Raw genomic sequence first — 15,030 nt, 5'->3', positions numbered from 1 at the left:
AGGGACCCTGGCTTCAGTGATGTAGAACTATGTGAGGGACCCTGGCTTCAGTGATGTAGAACTATGTGAGGGACCCTGGCCTCAGTGATGTAGAACTATGTGAGGGACCCTGGCTTCAGTGATGTAGAACTATGTGAGGGACCCTGGCTTCAGTGATGTAGAACTGTGTGAAGGATCCTGGCTTCAGTGATGTAGAACTATGTGAGGGACCCTGGCTACAGTGATGTAGAACTATGTGAGGGACCCTGGCTACAGTGATGTAGAACTATGTGAGGGATCCTGTCTTCAGTGATGTAGAACTATGTATAGGACCCTGGTTTCAAGGTCATTTCTTTGTGACACTTATCCAAATCACCACTGTTTCTGTAATATGTTTTCCATTCTATCAAATGAGACCATGAAAACAAGAATACAACTATAAATACTTTACGAAAATACACCTCAAAGTCGGCATTTTAATCCAAAAACACAGTTGGAGTTTTTTTCTCATTATGCACTATGTGCTGCAGAACTTTTTTTATACAGTGCACACTGACCACAGATCCATTCTCTCACATGTGAGCCTACCAGTTTTCTCCTGCTTGATTTGAAGCCACTAGAATTGTTGAGTATATATACATCTGGAACACTGGCTTGTAAGATGTATATATACTGCCGAAACAGTCAAAGGGTTAAAACCCTCGCTCATCTTTCATGGGGGGCTGATCGTAGAACTCTCCTTTGATTACATTCAGCCCTAATTTTATCGAAACTCGATTATGGCGAACAGATATTTCAGCGGCCTCTCCGTAACTCTCTTTCTAGCCTTAATCCCATCCATCACCAGGGATTACATTTATGCCTCAGTGCTTTTCGCTCTTCACCAGTTGAGAGCCTTTATGCAGAGGTGAATATTTCATCCTTGTCTGATCACCGTGATGCTCATTGCCTTTGCTGTTATGTTTGCTCCCATGACCTCCACATTCCTTCCATATATAGGATAGTCACTGATGTTAGTAGATGTTCTTTATTTGTTCATCGCCCCTGTTTACTGTCCCTTTTCTCTTCGCCTGCATTCGCTCTTGTCTTCTCTTCAATTACCACCATTCTACCTTCATGTAGCATTTCACTTTTCCCTACCCCCTTGGGAAGCTCCAATGATTTGTGTCTGTTCTTTCCCACTGCCATGCGTGAAATCCCAATTGCCTATGGTGGCTTCATGCTTTCTTTTTCTTTACCACTTCCAATCTCGTTCTCATGCCATTGCAGTGTACACCGATGGTTCCAAGTCTTCTGATGGCATTGGATTTGCGGCAGTGTTTCCGGGCAGCATCATGCAAGGGCATATATTATCTTCAGCTGAATTGTATGCCATTCTCGTAGCACTTATCCATATTGCATCTATGCCTGTGTCACCATTTGTGGTCATTTCAGACTCCCTTAGTGCTTTACAGGCTATCCAAAAATTTGATATACCTCATCTCTCAGTTCTTTGTATCCAACTTTGGTTATGCCATATCTCTAGCAAGCACAAAGATATTGTTTTTTGTTGGGGCCCTGGTCATATTGATGTACAGGGCAATGAACAGGCAGACACTGCTGCACGGTCTGCAGTACATGGCCTCCCAGTTTCATATCGAGGTGTTCCATTCATGGACTATTTTGCTGCAATTGCTATCCACCTTCGCACCCATTGGCAACAACTTTGGTCTGATCTGCTCCATAATAAACTACATTATATTCAACCAGGTTTCTGGCTGTCTTGTCATCAGTGTTGAGGTTGAGCTACTACTCTCTCCCGTCTTCGCATCAGCCACACTCGTCTTACTCATGGGTATCTCATGGAGAGGCGCCCTGTTCCTCTCTTTGAGAATTGTCAGGTTCCAGTTTCTGTTAGCCATATTCTGTTGGACTGCCCACTCTGTCAGTGAGCCCACAGAATTTACCTCCAACATCATCTCCGCTCTACTGTCCTTTCTATACCTTCCGTTCTTGCGGATGAACCCTCCTCTAACCAAGACTCTCTCATTGACTTTTTGTCAGCAACTGATTTACTACACAAACTCTGATGATGATACCTCTAGCACTCCCCTCACTCCTTTCTACCCCAGTCTCTTGCTACCCTCTAACCCTGCACTATCCACTGCCCCGCTGCACTCCATAACTTAATACAGTGGAACCCCAAATATCGGCTGTAATCCGTTCTAGAAGGTCGGCCTAAATTCGAAAACGCTTAAATTTGAAGCAATATTTCCCATAACAATTAATGTAAATACAATTACTCCGTTCCAGACACCCAAAAATATTAACAAAAAAATACATATTTTAAAGATTAATTATAGTTTTACCTACACAAAACAATGAGAACTAAATAAAATAAATAAATGAACATTTAAATGACTATTACATACCTTTATTGCAGACTCTTGTTGGTTTATGGAAGGCAGGGAGGAGGAGGGAGGGAGGACTGATTATGGAAGGCAGGGAGGAGGAGAGAGGGAGGACTGATTATGGAAGGCAGGGAGGAGGAGAGAGGGAGGACTGATTATGGAAGGCAGGGAGGAGGAGAGAGGGAGGACTGATTATGGAAGGCAGGGAGGAGGAGAGAGGGAGGACTGATTATGGAAGGCAGGGTGGAGGAGAGAGGGAGGCCTGCCTGCTGGATGGGGAATCCTCCTCCTGCCTGCCTGCTACACTCCCTGCTTCCCTGCTACACTCCCTGGTACACTTCCTGGTACACTCCCTCCCTGCCTAATACACTCCCTGCATACCTGCTGCACTCCTTGCCTGCCTGCCTGCCTGCCTGCTACACTCCCTGTCTTCCTGCTACACTCACTGCCTGCCTGCTACACTCCCTGCCTGCCTGCTACACTCCCTGCCTGCCTGCTACACTCCCTGCCTGCCTGCTACACTCCCTGCCTGCCTGCTACACTCCCTGCCTGCCTGCTACACTCCCTGCCTGACTGCTACACTCCCTGCCTACCTGCTTCACTCCTGCCTGCCTGCTACACTCCCTGCCTGCCTGCTACACTCCCTGCCTGCCTGCTACACTCCCTGCCTGCCTGCTACACTCCCTGCCTCCCTGCTACACTCCCTGCCTCCCTGCTACACTCCCTGCCTCCCTGCTACACTCCCTGCCTGCCTGCTACACTCCCTGCCTGCCTGCTACACTCCCTGCCTGCCTGCTACACTCCCTGCCTGCCTGCTACACTCCCTGCTACACTCCCTGCCTGCCTGCTACACTCCCTGCCTGCCTGCTACACTCCCTGCCTCCCTGCTACACTCCCTGCCTGCCTGCTACACTCCCTGCCTGCCTGCTACACTCCCTGCCTGCCTGCTACACTCCCTGCCTGCCTGCTACACTCCCTGCCTGCCTGCTACACTCCCTGCCTGCCTGCTACACTCCCTGCCTGCCTGCTACACTACCTGCCTGCCTGCTACACTCCCTGCCTGCCTGCTACACTACCTGCCTGCATGCTACACTACCTGCCTGCTACACTACCTGCCTGCCTGCTACACTACCTGCCTGCATGCTACACTACCTGCCTGCTACACTACCTGCCTGCTACACTACCTGCCTGCCTGCTACACTACCTGCCTGCCTGCTACACTACCTGCCTGCCTGCTACACTACCTGCCTGCCTGCTACACTACCTGCCTGCCTGCTACACTACCTGCCTGCCTGCTACACTACCTGCCTGCCTGCTACACTCCCTCCATGCTACACTCCCTGCCTGCCTGCTACACTCCCTGCCTGCCTGCTACACTCCCTGCCTGCCTGCTACACTCCCTGCCTGCCTGCTACACTCCCTGCCTGCCTGCTACACTCCCTGCCTGCCTGCTACACTCCCTGCCTGCCTGCTACACTCCCTGCCTGCCTGCTACACTCCCTGCCTGCCTGCTACACTCACTGCCTGCCTGCTACACTCCCTGCTGCCTGCCTGCTACACTCCCTGCCTGCCTGCTTGCTACACCCTGCCTGCCTGCTACACTCCCTGCCTGTCTGCTACACTCACTGCCTGCCTGCTACACTCCCTGCCTGCCTGCTACACTCACTGCCTGCCTGCTACACTCACTGCCTGCCTGCTACACTCCCTGCCTGCTACACTCCCTGCCTGCCTGCTGCACTCCCTGCCTGCCTGCTACACTCCCTGCCTGCTACACTCCCTGCATGCCTACTACACTCTTTGCCTCTGTGCCTGCCTGCTACACTCCCTGCCTGCCTGCTACACTCCCTGCCTCCTGCTACACTCCCTCCTTGCCTGCTAAACTCCCTGCCTGCCTGCTACACTCCTGCCTGTCCTGCTACACTCCCTGCCTTCCTGCTACACTGACTGCCTTCCTGCTACACTCCCTGCCTGCCTGCTACACTTCCTGCCTGCCTGCTACACTCCCTGCCTGCCTGCTACACTCCCTGCCTGCCTGCTACACTGACTGCCTCCCTGTTACACTGACTGCCTTCCTGCTACACTGACTGCCTTCCTGCTATACTCACTGCCTGCCTGCTACACTCCCTGCCTGCCTGCTACACTCCCTGCCTGCCTGCTACACTCCCTGCCTGCCTGCTACACTCCCTGCCTGCCTGCTACACTCCCTGCCTGCCTGCTACACTCACTGCCTGCCTGCTACACTCCCTGCCTGCCTGCTACACTCCCTGCCTGCCTGCTACACTCCCTGCCTGCCTGCTACACTCCCTGCCTGCCTGCTACACTCCCTGCCTGCCTGCTACACTCCCTGCCTGCCTGCTACACTCCCTGCCTGCCTGCTACACTCCCTGCCTGCCTGCTACACTCCCTGCCTGCCTGCTACACTCCCTGCCTGCCTGCTACACTACCTGCCTGCCTGCTACACTACCTGCCTGCCTGCTACACTACCTGCCTGCCTGCTACACTACCTGCCTGCTACACTACCTGCCTGCCTGCTACACTACCTGCCTGCTACACTACCTACCTGCCTGCTACACTACCTACCTGCATGCTACACTACCTGCCTGCATGCTACACTACCTACCTGCATGCTACACTACCTGCCTGCTACACTACCTACCTGCCTGCTACACTACCTGCCTGCATGCTACACTACCTTCCTGCATGCTACACTACCTGCCTGCTACACTCCCTGCCTGCCTGCTACACTCACTGCCTGCCTGCTACACTCCCTGCCTGCCTGCTACACTCCCTGCCTGCCTGCTACACTCCCTGCCTGCCTGCTACACTCCCTGCCTGCCTGCTACACTCACTGCCTGCCTGCTACACTCCCTGCCTGCCTGCTACACTCCCTGCCTGCCTGCTACACTCCCTGCCTCCCTGCTACACTCCCTGCCTGCCTGCCTGCTACACTCCCTGCCTGCCTGCTACACTCCCTGCCTGCCTGCTACACTCCCTGCCTGCCTGCTACACTCCCTGCCTGCCTGCTACACTCACTGCCTGCCTGCTACACTCCCTGCCTTCCTGCTACACTCCCTGCCTGCCTGCTACACTCCCTGCCTGCCTGCTACACTCTCTGCCTGCCTGCTACACTCCCTGCCTGCCTGCTACACTCACTGCCTGCCTGCTACACTCCCTGCCTGCCTGCTACACTCACTGCCTGCCTGCTACACTCCCTGCCTGCCTGCTACATTCCCTGCACTGCTACCTGCCTGCTACACTCCCTGCCTGCCTGCTACACTCCTGCCTGCCTGCTACACTCCCTGCCTGCCTGCTACACTCACTGCCTGCCTGCTACACTCCCTGCCTACCTGCTACACTCACTGCCTGCCTGCTACACTCACTGCCTGCCTGCTACACTCACTGCCTGCCTGCTACACTCACTGCCTGCCTGCTACACTCACTGCCTGCCTGCTACACTCACTGCCTGCCTGCTACACTCACTGCCTGCCTGCTATACTCACTGCCTGCCTGCTACACTCCCTGCTTCCCTGCTACACTCCCTGCCTTCCTGCTGCACTCCTTGCCTGCCTGCTACACTCCCTACCTACTGCCTGCCTGTTACACTCACTGCCTGCCTGCTACACTTCCTGCCTGCCTGCTACCTCACTGCCTGGTACACTCCCTGCCTGCCTGCTACACTCCCTGCCTGCCTGCTACACTCCCTGCCTGCCTTCTACACTCCCTTGCCTGCCTGCTACACTCCCTGCCTACCTGCTACACTCCCTGCCTGCCTGCTACACTCCCTGCCTGCCTGCTACACTCACTGCCTGCCTGCTACACTCACTGCCTGCCTGCTACACTCACTGCCTGCCTGCTACACTCACTGCCTGCCTGCTACACTCCCTGCTTCCCTGCTACACTCCCTGGTACACTCCCTCCCTGCCTAATACACTCCCTGCATACCTGCTACACTCCTTGCCTCTATGCCTACCTGCCTGCCTGCTACACTCACTGCCTGCCTGCTACACTCACTGCCTGCCTGCTACACTCACTGCCTGCCTGCTACACTCACTGCCTGCCTGCTACACTCACTGCCTGCCTGCTACATTCTCTGCCTGTCTGCTACATTCCCTGCCTGTCTGCTACACTCTGCCTGCCTGCTGCACTCTGCCTGCCTGCTACACTCTGTGCTATATTCCCTCCCTGCCTGCTAAACTCCCTGCATGTTTGCTACACTCCCTGCCTCTATACCTGCCTGCTACACTCACTGCCTGCCTGCTACATTCCCTGTCGGCCTGCCACACTCACTGCCTGCCTGCTACACTCACTGCCTGCCTGCTACACTCCCTGCCTGCCTGCTACACTCACTGCCTGCCTGCTACACTCACTGCCTGCCTGCTACACTCACTGCCTGCCTGCTACACTCCCTGCCTGCCTGCTACACTCCCTGCCTGCCTGCTACACTCACTGCCTGCCTGCTACACTCACTGCCTGCCTGCTACACTCCCTGCCTGCCTGCTACACTCCCTGCCTGCCTGCTACACTCCCTGCCTGCCTGCTACACTCCCTGCCTGCCTGCTACACTCCCTGCTACATTAACTGCCTGCCTGCTACACTCACTGCCTGCCTGCTACACTCACTGCCTGCCTGCTACACTCCCTGCCTGTCTGCTACACTCACTGCCTGCCTGCTACACTCACTGCCTGCCTGCTACACTCACTGCCTGCCTGCTACACTCACTGCCTGCCTGCTACACTCACTGCCTGCCTGCTACACTCACTGCCTGCCTGCTACACTCACTGCCTGCCTGCTACACTCACTGCCTGCCTGCTACACTCCCTGCCTGCCTGCTACACTCACTGCCTGCCTGCTACACTCACTGCCTGCCTGCTACACTCACTGCCTGCCTGCTACACTCACTGCCTGCCTGCTACACTCCCTGCCTGCCTGCTACACTCACTGCCTGCCTGCTACACTCACTGCCTGCCTGCTACACTCACTGCCTGCCTGCTACACTCCCTGCCTGCCTGCTACACTCACTGCCTGTCTGCTACACTCCCTGAAACAGAATTTCACACATTGAATGTTCTTTTTTTGAAAGATTCCATTAATGCAGCTACACAAAACAATGTCTACAATGCACTGAAGACAAAAGTTGCTCGTCTAACCTCAATGAAATGACTGACCTCACTGAAACTCCCCACACTATTTTACAAAGGAGTGTACCATGGCGTATGATTTACATCACCACCATATTTCCCCCTGGAAATGTGCAAACACTTGAGTATGGAACCTTTTGATAGCACCTCGTATGTTTTGGTTAATTGCTACACACCAACCATTGATCATACACTGGATACAGTTGAATTGCTATCTATGATTCCATGGTCAGTCTAATCTAAATTTAGATTCACAATCAATTCTTGGTGACAGGTCCTGCCTATGAGTGACAGTGTCTTCAACTGATGCACCTAATTGCTTCCAAACATTTCAGTATAAAAGTTTCCATCTTCATGCCATTATATTAGATTAAAAAAGTCTTGGTCCTCATGCCTCTATATTAGGTTGAACAAATCTACTATGCAGGAAAAATATAACTCCATTATGGATACCCTGGTGTTGCAAAGTTACGAACAAGTTATAATTCATCTTTAACAAAATCATAATTATAAAGTTTACAGTTGTTGATTCATGTCTTATTCTTTCCTTTTGCAGTTCATCTCAACAGAAGAATTATACTTAGTGTCATTATCCAGTACATTGAAAGTGGTGCAAGTGGCTGAAATAATATGAGCAATGTGATAATGTTGACTACTTTATTGTCAGTACATCCTGTATACACTTTTATCATAAAGCTTGCCTCATTATTCTGATAATTACATCTACACCTTCAACATCCAGTGACTCGAACTTCACTTACTATAATACTGTATTTATATTTATATAAAACTACATGTACAGTATTATCAAAATATATAAATATTTGGTTAGTGTTTTCATAAGACTCAAATATAGTTAAATGAAGTGTGGAGATTTATGTAATAATATTTATCTATATTCATAAAATAACAATTATCTTTTTGAACCATTATGCAGATATTTAAAATGTAAACAGTATTCCTGAATTAAGTTCACAGAACTATATGGTATAGGAATTGCATTTATTGACTGTTGGAAGAATATTGCAATATATAATCTGTATTACTTCAAATAGTAACTGTGTGCAGAGGTTAACTGTTCACATCATGTGTGTGTGGCATGATTCTTTTCTTATACAGCGCACACCCACTATACTAACCTGTTCTCATGCCTACGACAGAATTTTCTGCTTATTAAATTTGAGGGCACTATGAATTATATACACTAGTATGTTGTGAACATTGATCACTATGATGCACTAGTATGTGATACAGAGGTTAAGAGCGTGTGCACTCATATTGATGTGCTGTCATTATTGTATACACTGATGTAGATGTGCTGTTATTATATTCACTTATATTAATGTTATGTGCTGTTAATCATACAAACAGTAACAAATAAGAGTGTTAGTTGATAAAAGAAAATATTGATGCTCACATTTTCTTTGCACATTAAAAAAACTGCTGACATGTGCCAAGTTGGTGAATAATGGTTAATTTAATGTGTAATTAAATGTTCTTTTTTTAAAAAAAAAACTAAATGAAAGAGTTTCCGATAGTAATAAAGAGAAAATATTAAGATCGTATATATGATGACTGTGTGTAAATGATCTCTGATAAATTTAATTTAGCTAAATTTTTCAGAAGACATGCAATATATTAGGCTTCCATAAGTAGAAAAAACAATCAGTGTCTAAATGACTTCCCAGATAAATAACGTAATGAAAATTCCTTCAAGAAAAAACACCCATCAGTGTTCAGAGTGTTTAAAAGACTTTAAACATAGATCACACCTAATAATACACATGCGAGTTCATTCACAAGAAAAACCATATCAGTGTTCACAGTGTTTAAAAGGGTTTTCACAAAAATCGCATCTAATACAACACATGCGAGTTCATTCACAAGAAAAACCATATCAGTGTTCAGAGTGTTCAAAAGAGTTTTCACAAAAATCGCATCTAATACAACACATGCGAGTTCATTCACAAGAAAAACCATATCAGTGTTCAGAATGTCTTAAAAAGTTTTCACACAAAACAACTCTCATACAACACTTGAGAGTTCATTCACAAGAAAAACCGTTTCGGTGTTCAGAGTGTCTTAAAGACTTTTCACGTAAATCAGCTTTAATACTACACTTGAGAGATCATTCAAATGAAAAACCATTTCAGTGTTCAGAGTGCCTAAGAGCCTTTTCACGTAAATCAACTTTGATACTACACTTGAGTGTTCATTCACAAGAAAAGCCATATAAGTGTTCAGTGTGTCTGAAAGGCTTTTCACAAAAATCAACTCTTACAACACACATGAAAGTTCATTCGCAAGAAAAGCCATACAAATGTTCCGAGTGTTTACAAGAGTTTTCACGTAAATCATATCTAATACAACACGTGAGTATTCATTCACAAGAAAAACCATATCAGTGTTCAGTGTGTCTAAAAGATTTTTCACAAAAGTCAACTCTAACACGACACATGAAAGTTCATTCACAAGAAAAACCATACAAGTGTTCCGAGTGTTTACTAGAGTTTTCACGAAAATCATACTTAATACAACACATGAGAGTTCATTCACAAGAAAGACCATATCAGTGTTCAGAGTGTTTAAAAAACTTTTCACTTAAAGCGACTCTAACGCGACACATGAGAATTCATTCACAGGAAAAACCATATCAGTGTTCAGATTGTCTAAAAAACTTTTCACTAAAATCAACTCTTATTCGACACATGAAGGTTCATTCACAAGAAAAGTCATTCCATTGTTCAGAGTGTCTGAAAGACTTTTCACAAAAATCAACTCTAAAGCGACACATGAGAGTTCATTCACAAGAATCACATTAATCAAATCTAGTAACACATGAGACGACAAAAATGGTTATAATCATTACAATAATTTTAAAGGAATTGATGGTAAGCCAGTGGGTGGCCCCAGTCAGATGACCAAAAGCTTAAGCAGCTGCTCATATGACCAAGACCCATGTCAGGTAACACTTGTCTTGTTTCCTGACAAATCTTGCCTAACCTAACAGAGTTTTTCAGTAAAGAATCCTTTTCATGGAGGATTCCCTTGATGCTGATAATGGGCTTTTGATCCTGGTGTTTAAATCTACCTTTCCCTTTCTTAGATCAAATGTGTTTACTTTTCTGTTTTTCCTATCATTCCCCATGTGCTGTAGGATTATTATGGCTTTAACATTTCCCCATGAATATAATAAAATAATAATTATCTGAAATTTAAAATTTGTGATTGTTTTCATAATCCTAATGAAGAAGTTATTCTATGCTTTTGGGGATCACTTCCTTCAAAGGCGATGCATTGACACCAGTGAAGGGCTCTTGATCTATTAAATTGTAGACATTCTTCACTTGGCTCAGACTTGAATGCCTTCCATTTTCCAGGCATTTTATGACACCTATGGATATAATGCTTACTATCTCATTAAATAATTTTGAAAATGAAAATGATTATTTCCTTGAAAAGCTTACAATGTGTGGTTTACTCTATATTGGCACAGGTTATGGAGCAGTACATTTTAATATACATTATTGCATATTGATGTAAAAGTTAGGTAATCAGAGTGATTATCATTAATTAGATTGATAATAGTGAGGTAGTATCAGACATATAATAATATTACAGTTAATAAATATAGTAATGGGAGCTGCTTTATTGTGGCATGATACACTGTTTCTTTAGCCCTTTCAAGGTCAAGACCCCTGATTCTTAACACTATCAAGATTCATCCTGTAGATCTACAGCTTTAAAGCCATTGTCCAAGCTGTAGATCTACGCCAAAATTCTAGCGGCTTCAAATTTAACGTGAGAAGGCTGGTAGGCCTACATCTAAGAGAAAGGGTCTGCATGGTCAGTGTGGACAGTAAACAAAAAAAAATGGGGCATTTGCACTGCATTGTGGGAACGCCATCTCAGTATGCTTTGTTCATCATGCCTTGCGGTGAAATGCAGCTTCCGCCCCAGTCCCACCCTGGGGTCAACAAAGCACCAGATGATGCTACATTGCCGGTTCCCTCAGGTAGAGACATGGAGTGGACAAAAAAAATGTGAGAATATAGAAAACAAATAACAAGGAGAATCACTAGGGTATGAGAGAATAGAAGGTAGTGCTCTATTCTCTTGGAAGTATGCTGCCATCACCTGCTCTTTTAATAGTGGAAGAGATAAAAGTAACTACATGTATAGGCATAGGAGAAGAGGAGAAAACATGGAGTTTGGGTTAGAGCAGGAGAAAACCCAGTGAGACATAATACAGAATAGTTACAACAAGATAGGGGTCCTGATAAGTACTGGCTCTTAGGGTAGCTGGGCCTGAAACTTGAGGCTTGGCTCTCCAAATAAAATGATATCATCAATACATTATTCAATTTAACCTCTGAGAAAAAAAACTGGACCTTATTTACATGGCTCGAAGGGGTAAGTAAAACATACTCAGATAAAACCACTTGCAATTTAGCCCTTTGACTGTTTACGCTGTATATATACGTCTTACGCGCCACTGTTTCTGACGTATTTATACGCATAAATTCTAGCGGCTTCAAATCAAGTGGGAAAAGCCTGGTAGGCCTACATGAGAGAGAATGGGTCTGAGTGGTGGGTGTGCACCCTGTGAAAAAATTCTGGGACTCAGTGGTGCATTGTGGGAACGCCATCTTGGTAGTCCATTTTCACCATGCCTCGCAGTAGGAAGTACCTCACTCCTTGGTGGATTGGAGGTCTTTTGTTCCCAAGTGATAGCTCTAACAGTGATGGAAGTGTCAGTGACAGAATTCCATGGTTTTCAAGTGAGTGTGACCGAAAAAAAGTGCCCAGGATGACGTAATTAGTGATGAAAACCCAGATGACCCATGACCTTCCACCTCTGGTGCTGGGCCGGCTTGTTCATGTTCACGTTCACCTGTACCAGGATGAAAGAGGAAACTATTTGGCCATGTACAAGACCCAGATGTTAGCAGTGAATATGATAGTGATAGTGATTTCAAGGTTATTGAAAGCAGTTCTAGTTGTGACAGTGAGGGTGAATATTCCCCAGTGAAGCGGCAGTATGTACGACGTAGCATGCAGTCTGGTAGTGTTTCATATGCTGTTCCAAGGGGAAAGAGTAACTCTGGGAGCACATCCCGTGGCCCTACACCACGACCTGATAGTGAGGATGACGATATTGTTACGATGGGTATGAATGATGTGAGTGAGGCAGCAGGCAGTGGTGGTGATAGTGATGGTGGCACGACCCATGTGGCACCAGCAGCGGGCCACGCTACTACCCACGCTACTGACTCTGCATAACAACAACCAGCCTCACCCAACCCCACACTCCCACAACCTACACAACCACAACCTGCACAACCACAACCTGCACAACCACAACCACGTTACAATATCCAGAACCCACCAGCAGACCGCATCTGGGATTGGCAGGAAGGTGACGAGTTTGTTCCCAGTCCCCATGACTTTGATGAAACACAAAGTGGAATAAAGCCATCATGTCCACTTGGGAACAATGCTAGTGAACTGGAATGCTTTGAGTTATTCTTCGATGAACCCCTGATGGACATCATTGTCAGGGAAACCAACACATACTATGAGTACACCATGGCAAATACAATTCTCTCACCAAGATCACGGCTACACCAGTGGAAGGACACAACTGTGGCAGAGATGTACCTGTTTTTTGCCACAATAATGCTTATGTTACATGTGTATAAGCACACTGTCACCACATACTGGGCAACAGAACACCTGATTTCAACTCCAGGTTTTAGTGACATTATAGGTGTCAATCGTTTCTTGATACTGTTACGTATGTTACACTTTTCAGACAAAACCAGGCCTGACACAAGCGACAGGTTATATAAGATCAGAAATGTGTTTATGTACATGAAACAAAAGTGCTGCATGTATTTTTATCCCTTCAGGAAACTTGTTATTGATGAGTCTTTGATTTTATTCAAAGGAAGACTCTCATTCAAGCAATACATACCAAGCAAGAGGAAATGCTTTGGTATAAAGTTATTTGTACTGTGTGATTGCAGAAGTGGTCTAGTTTTGGATATCATTGTGTATACTGGCAGTAATACTTTGAGAGATACCATGAAGTTATTGGGTATCTCTGGTGATGTGGTTAGAACAATGATGGAACCATATCTTGGTAAGGGGCATATGTTATTTACTGATAACTGGTACACAAGCCCCTTACTCAGTGATTTCTTGTGATGTGGTTAGAACAATGATGGAACCATATCTTGGTAAGGGGCATATGTTATTTACTGATAACTGGTACACAAGCCCCTTACTCAGTGATTTCTTGTGAGTGAACTTGACAGACGTGTGTGGCACAGTGCATGGTAATCGTAAACATATGCCAAGGTTCGACGCTGGCACTCGCAGAGGTGAGGCGCAAGCCTTTGCTGCCAATGACATCATGGCATTTCGGTGGCATGACAAATGTGATGTCACATTGTTGACATCAGTTCACCAAAACGAAATGGCACACACTGGCAGGCACAACAGAGAGACCAATGAACCCATTCTAAAGCCTGCAGCTGTCATGGACTACAACCTCAATATGCGCTTATTGGGCAAATGTGACTTGCAGATTGGGTTTGCTGATTGTGTATGCAAGAGTTATAAGTGGTATATAAAACTTTTTTCCATCTTGTTGATATCCATGCTAAATGCTTATAACATATACAAGTTGAGGACCAACAAAACACCAAAATATGGTGAATTTTATTTGTGAGTCATCAGACAAATAATCTCCAAGTACCAGGGAGCAACACCTGCAATAGACCAGCGCCCATGAAATTACCAACACACGCCATCTCGTTTGCGGCCTGGTGATCACTACCTCATACAACTGCCTCCTACTGCTTCCAAGAAAAATGCTCAGAGGTGTTTTGTATGTGTACATACCACAAAACGCCCACAAACATGCAAAGACACTCGTTTTATGTGTGAGGAGTGTCAAGTGCCACTCTGCATATACCCATATTTCTAAGAGTTCCACAAGCTGCAGCAGTTCTAGGAATATGTTCAGTGACTGTATATATGTATATATATATATTATAGAACAATAGTAATAAACAATGTTTTGTATTGTTTGTGTAAACAAATTATATACACAAACTAATAGTGATAAAGTTTGTTCAGTTATTGTGTTGTAAATAATAAGTGTATATTTGAACAATGCACCTTACTTTGGTCTCACAGGCCACATAAGTTACTTGGAAAAGAAAAATATTGGAAAATACAAGAAACTTTCGAATTAGAGTAAATAAAAGAATACCGGGTGGGCGGCAGTCGCCGCTGTTGCTGTACGCAGCTCACTTTCTGCCAACTTTGCACCTCTATATCTCGGTAAATACAGATGGCAAAAAAATTTTTTTAGGCTTAAAACACTCGGTAAAATAATCCTAACATTTTCATAAGAAAAATTTATTTTTTCTTTTTTCAAATATTTTGCAACATAGAATGACAGTTTCAGAAAGGAGCCTGCAACAGTCAAAGGGTTAATAAATACATTACAG

The 15,030-nt window shown here is 46.1% G+C and overlaps 1 protein-coding gene across 2 annotated transcripts in view; it reads left to right on the top strand.

Moving 5' to 3' along the window:
* Positions 1–10,728, top strand: part of LOC128688007 (zinc finger protein 132-like) — a 107,436-nt gene extending 96,708 nt beyond the window's left edge. For both annotated transcript variants that reach the window (XM_070082393.1, XM_070082394.1), the window contains one exon: positions 8,064–10,728. In XM_070082393.1, the coding sequence (XP_069938494.1) occupies positions 9,184–10,329 (1,146 nt within the window). In that variant the 5' untranslated portion in view covers positions 8,064–9,183 and the 3' untranslated portion in view covers positions 10,330–10,728. The remainder of the gene's footprint in view (positions 1–8,063) is intronic.
* The last annotated feature ends 4,302 nt before the right edge of the window (positions 10,729–15,030 follow it).

The sequence above is a fragment of the Cherax quadricarinatus genome, chromosome 7 (assembly GCF_038502225.1).
Source record: "Cherax quadricarinatus isolate ZL_2023a chromosome 7, ASM3850222v1, whole genome shotgun sequence".
NCBI lineage: Eukaryota > Metazoa > Arthropoda > Malacostraca > Decapoda > Parastacidae > Cherax > Cherax quadricarinatus.
Note: the sequence above shows the minus strand (reverse complement) of the source record. Positions and strands in the feature narration are given on the sequence as shown.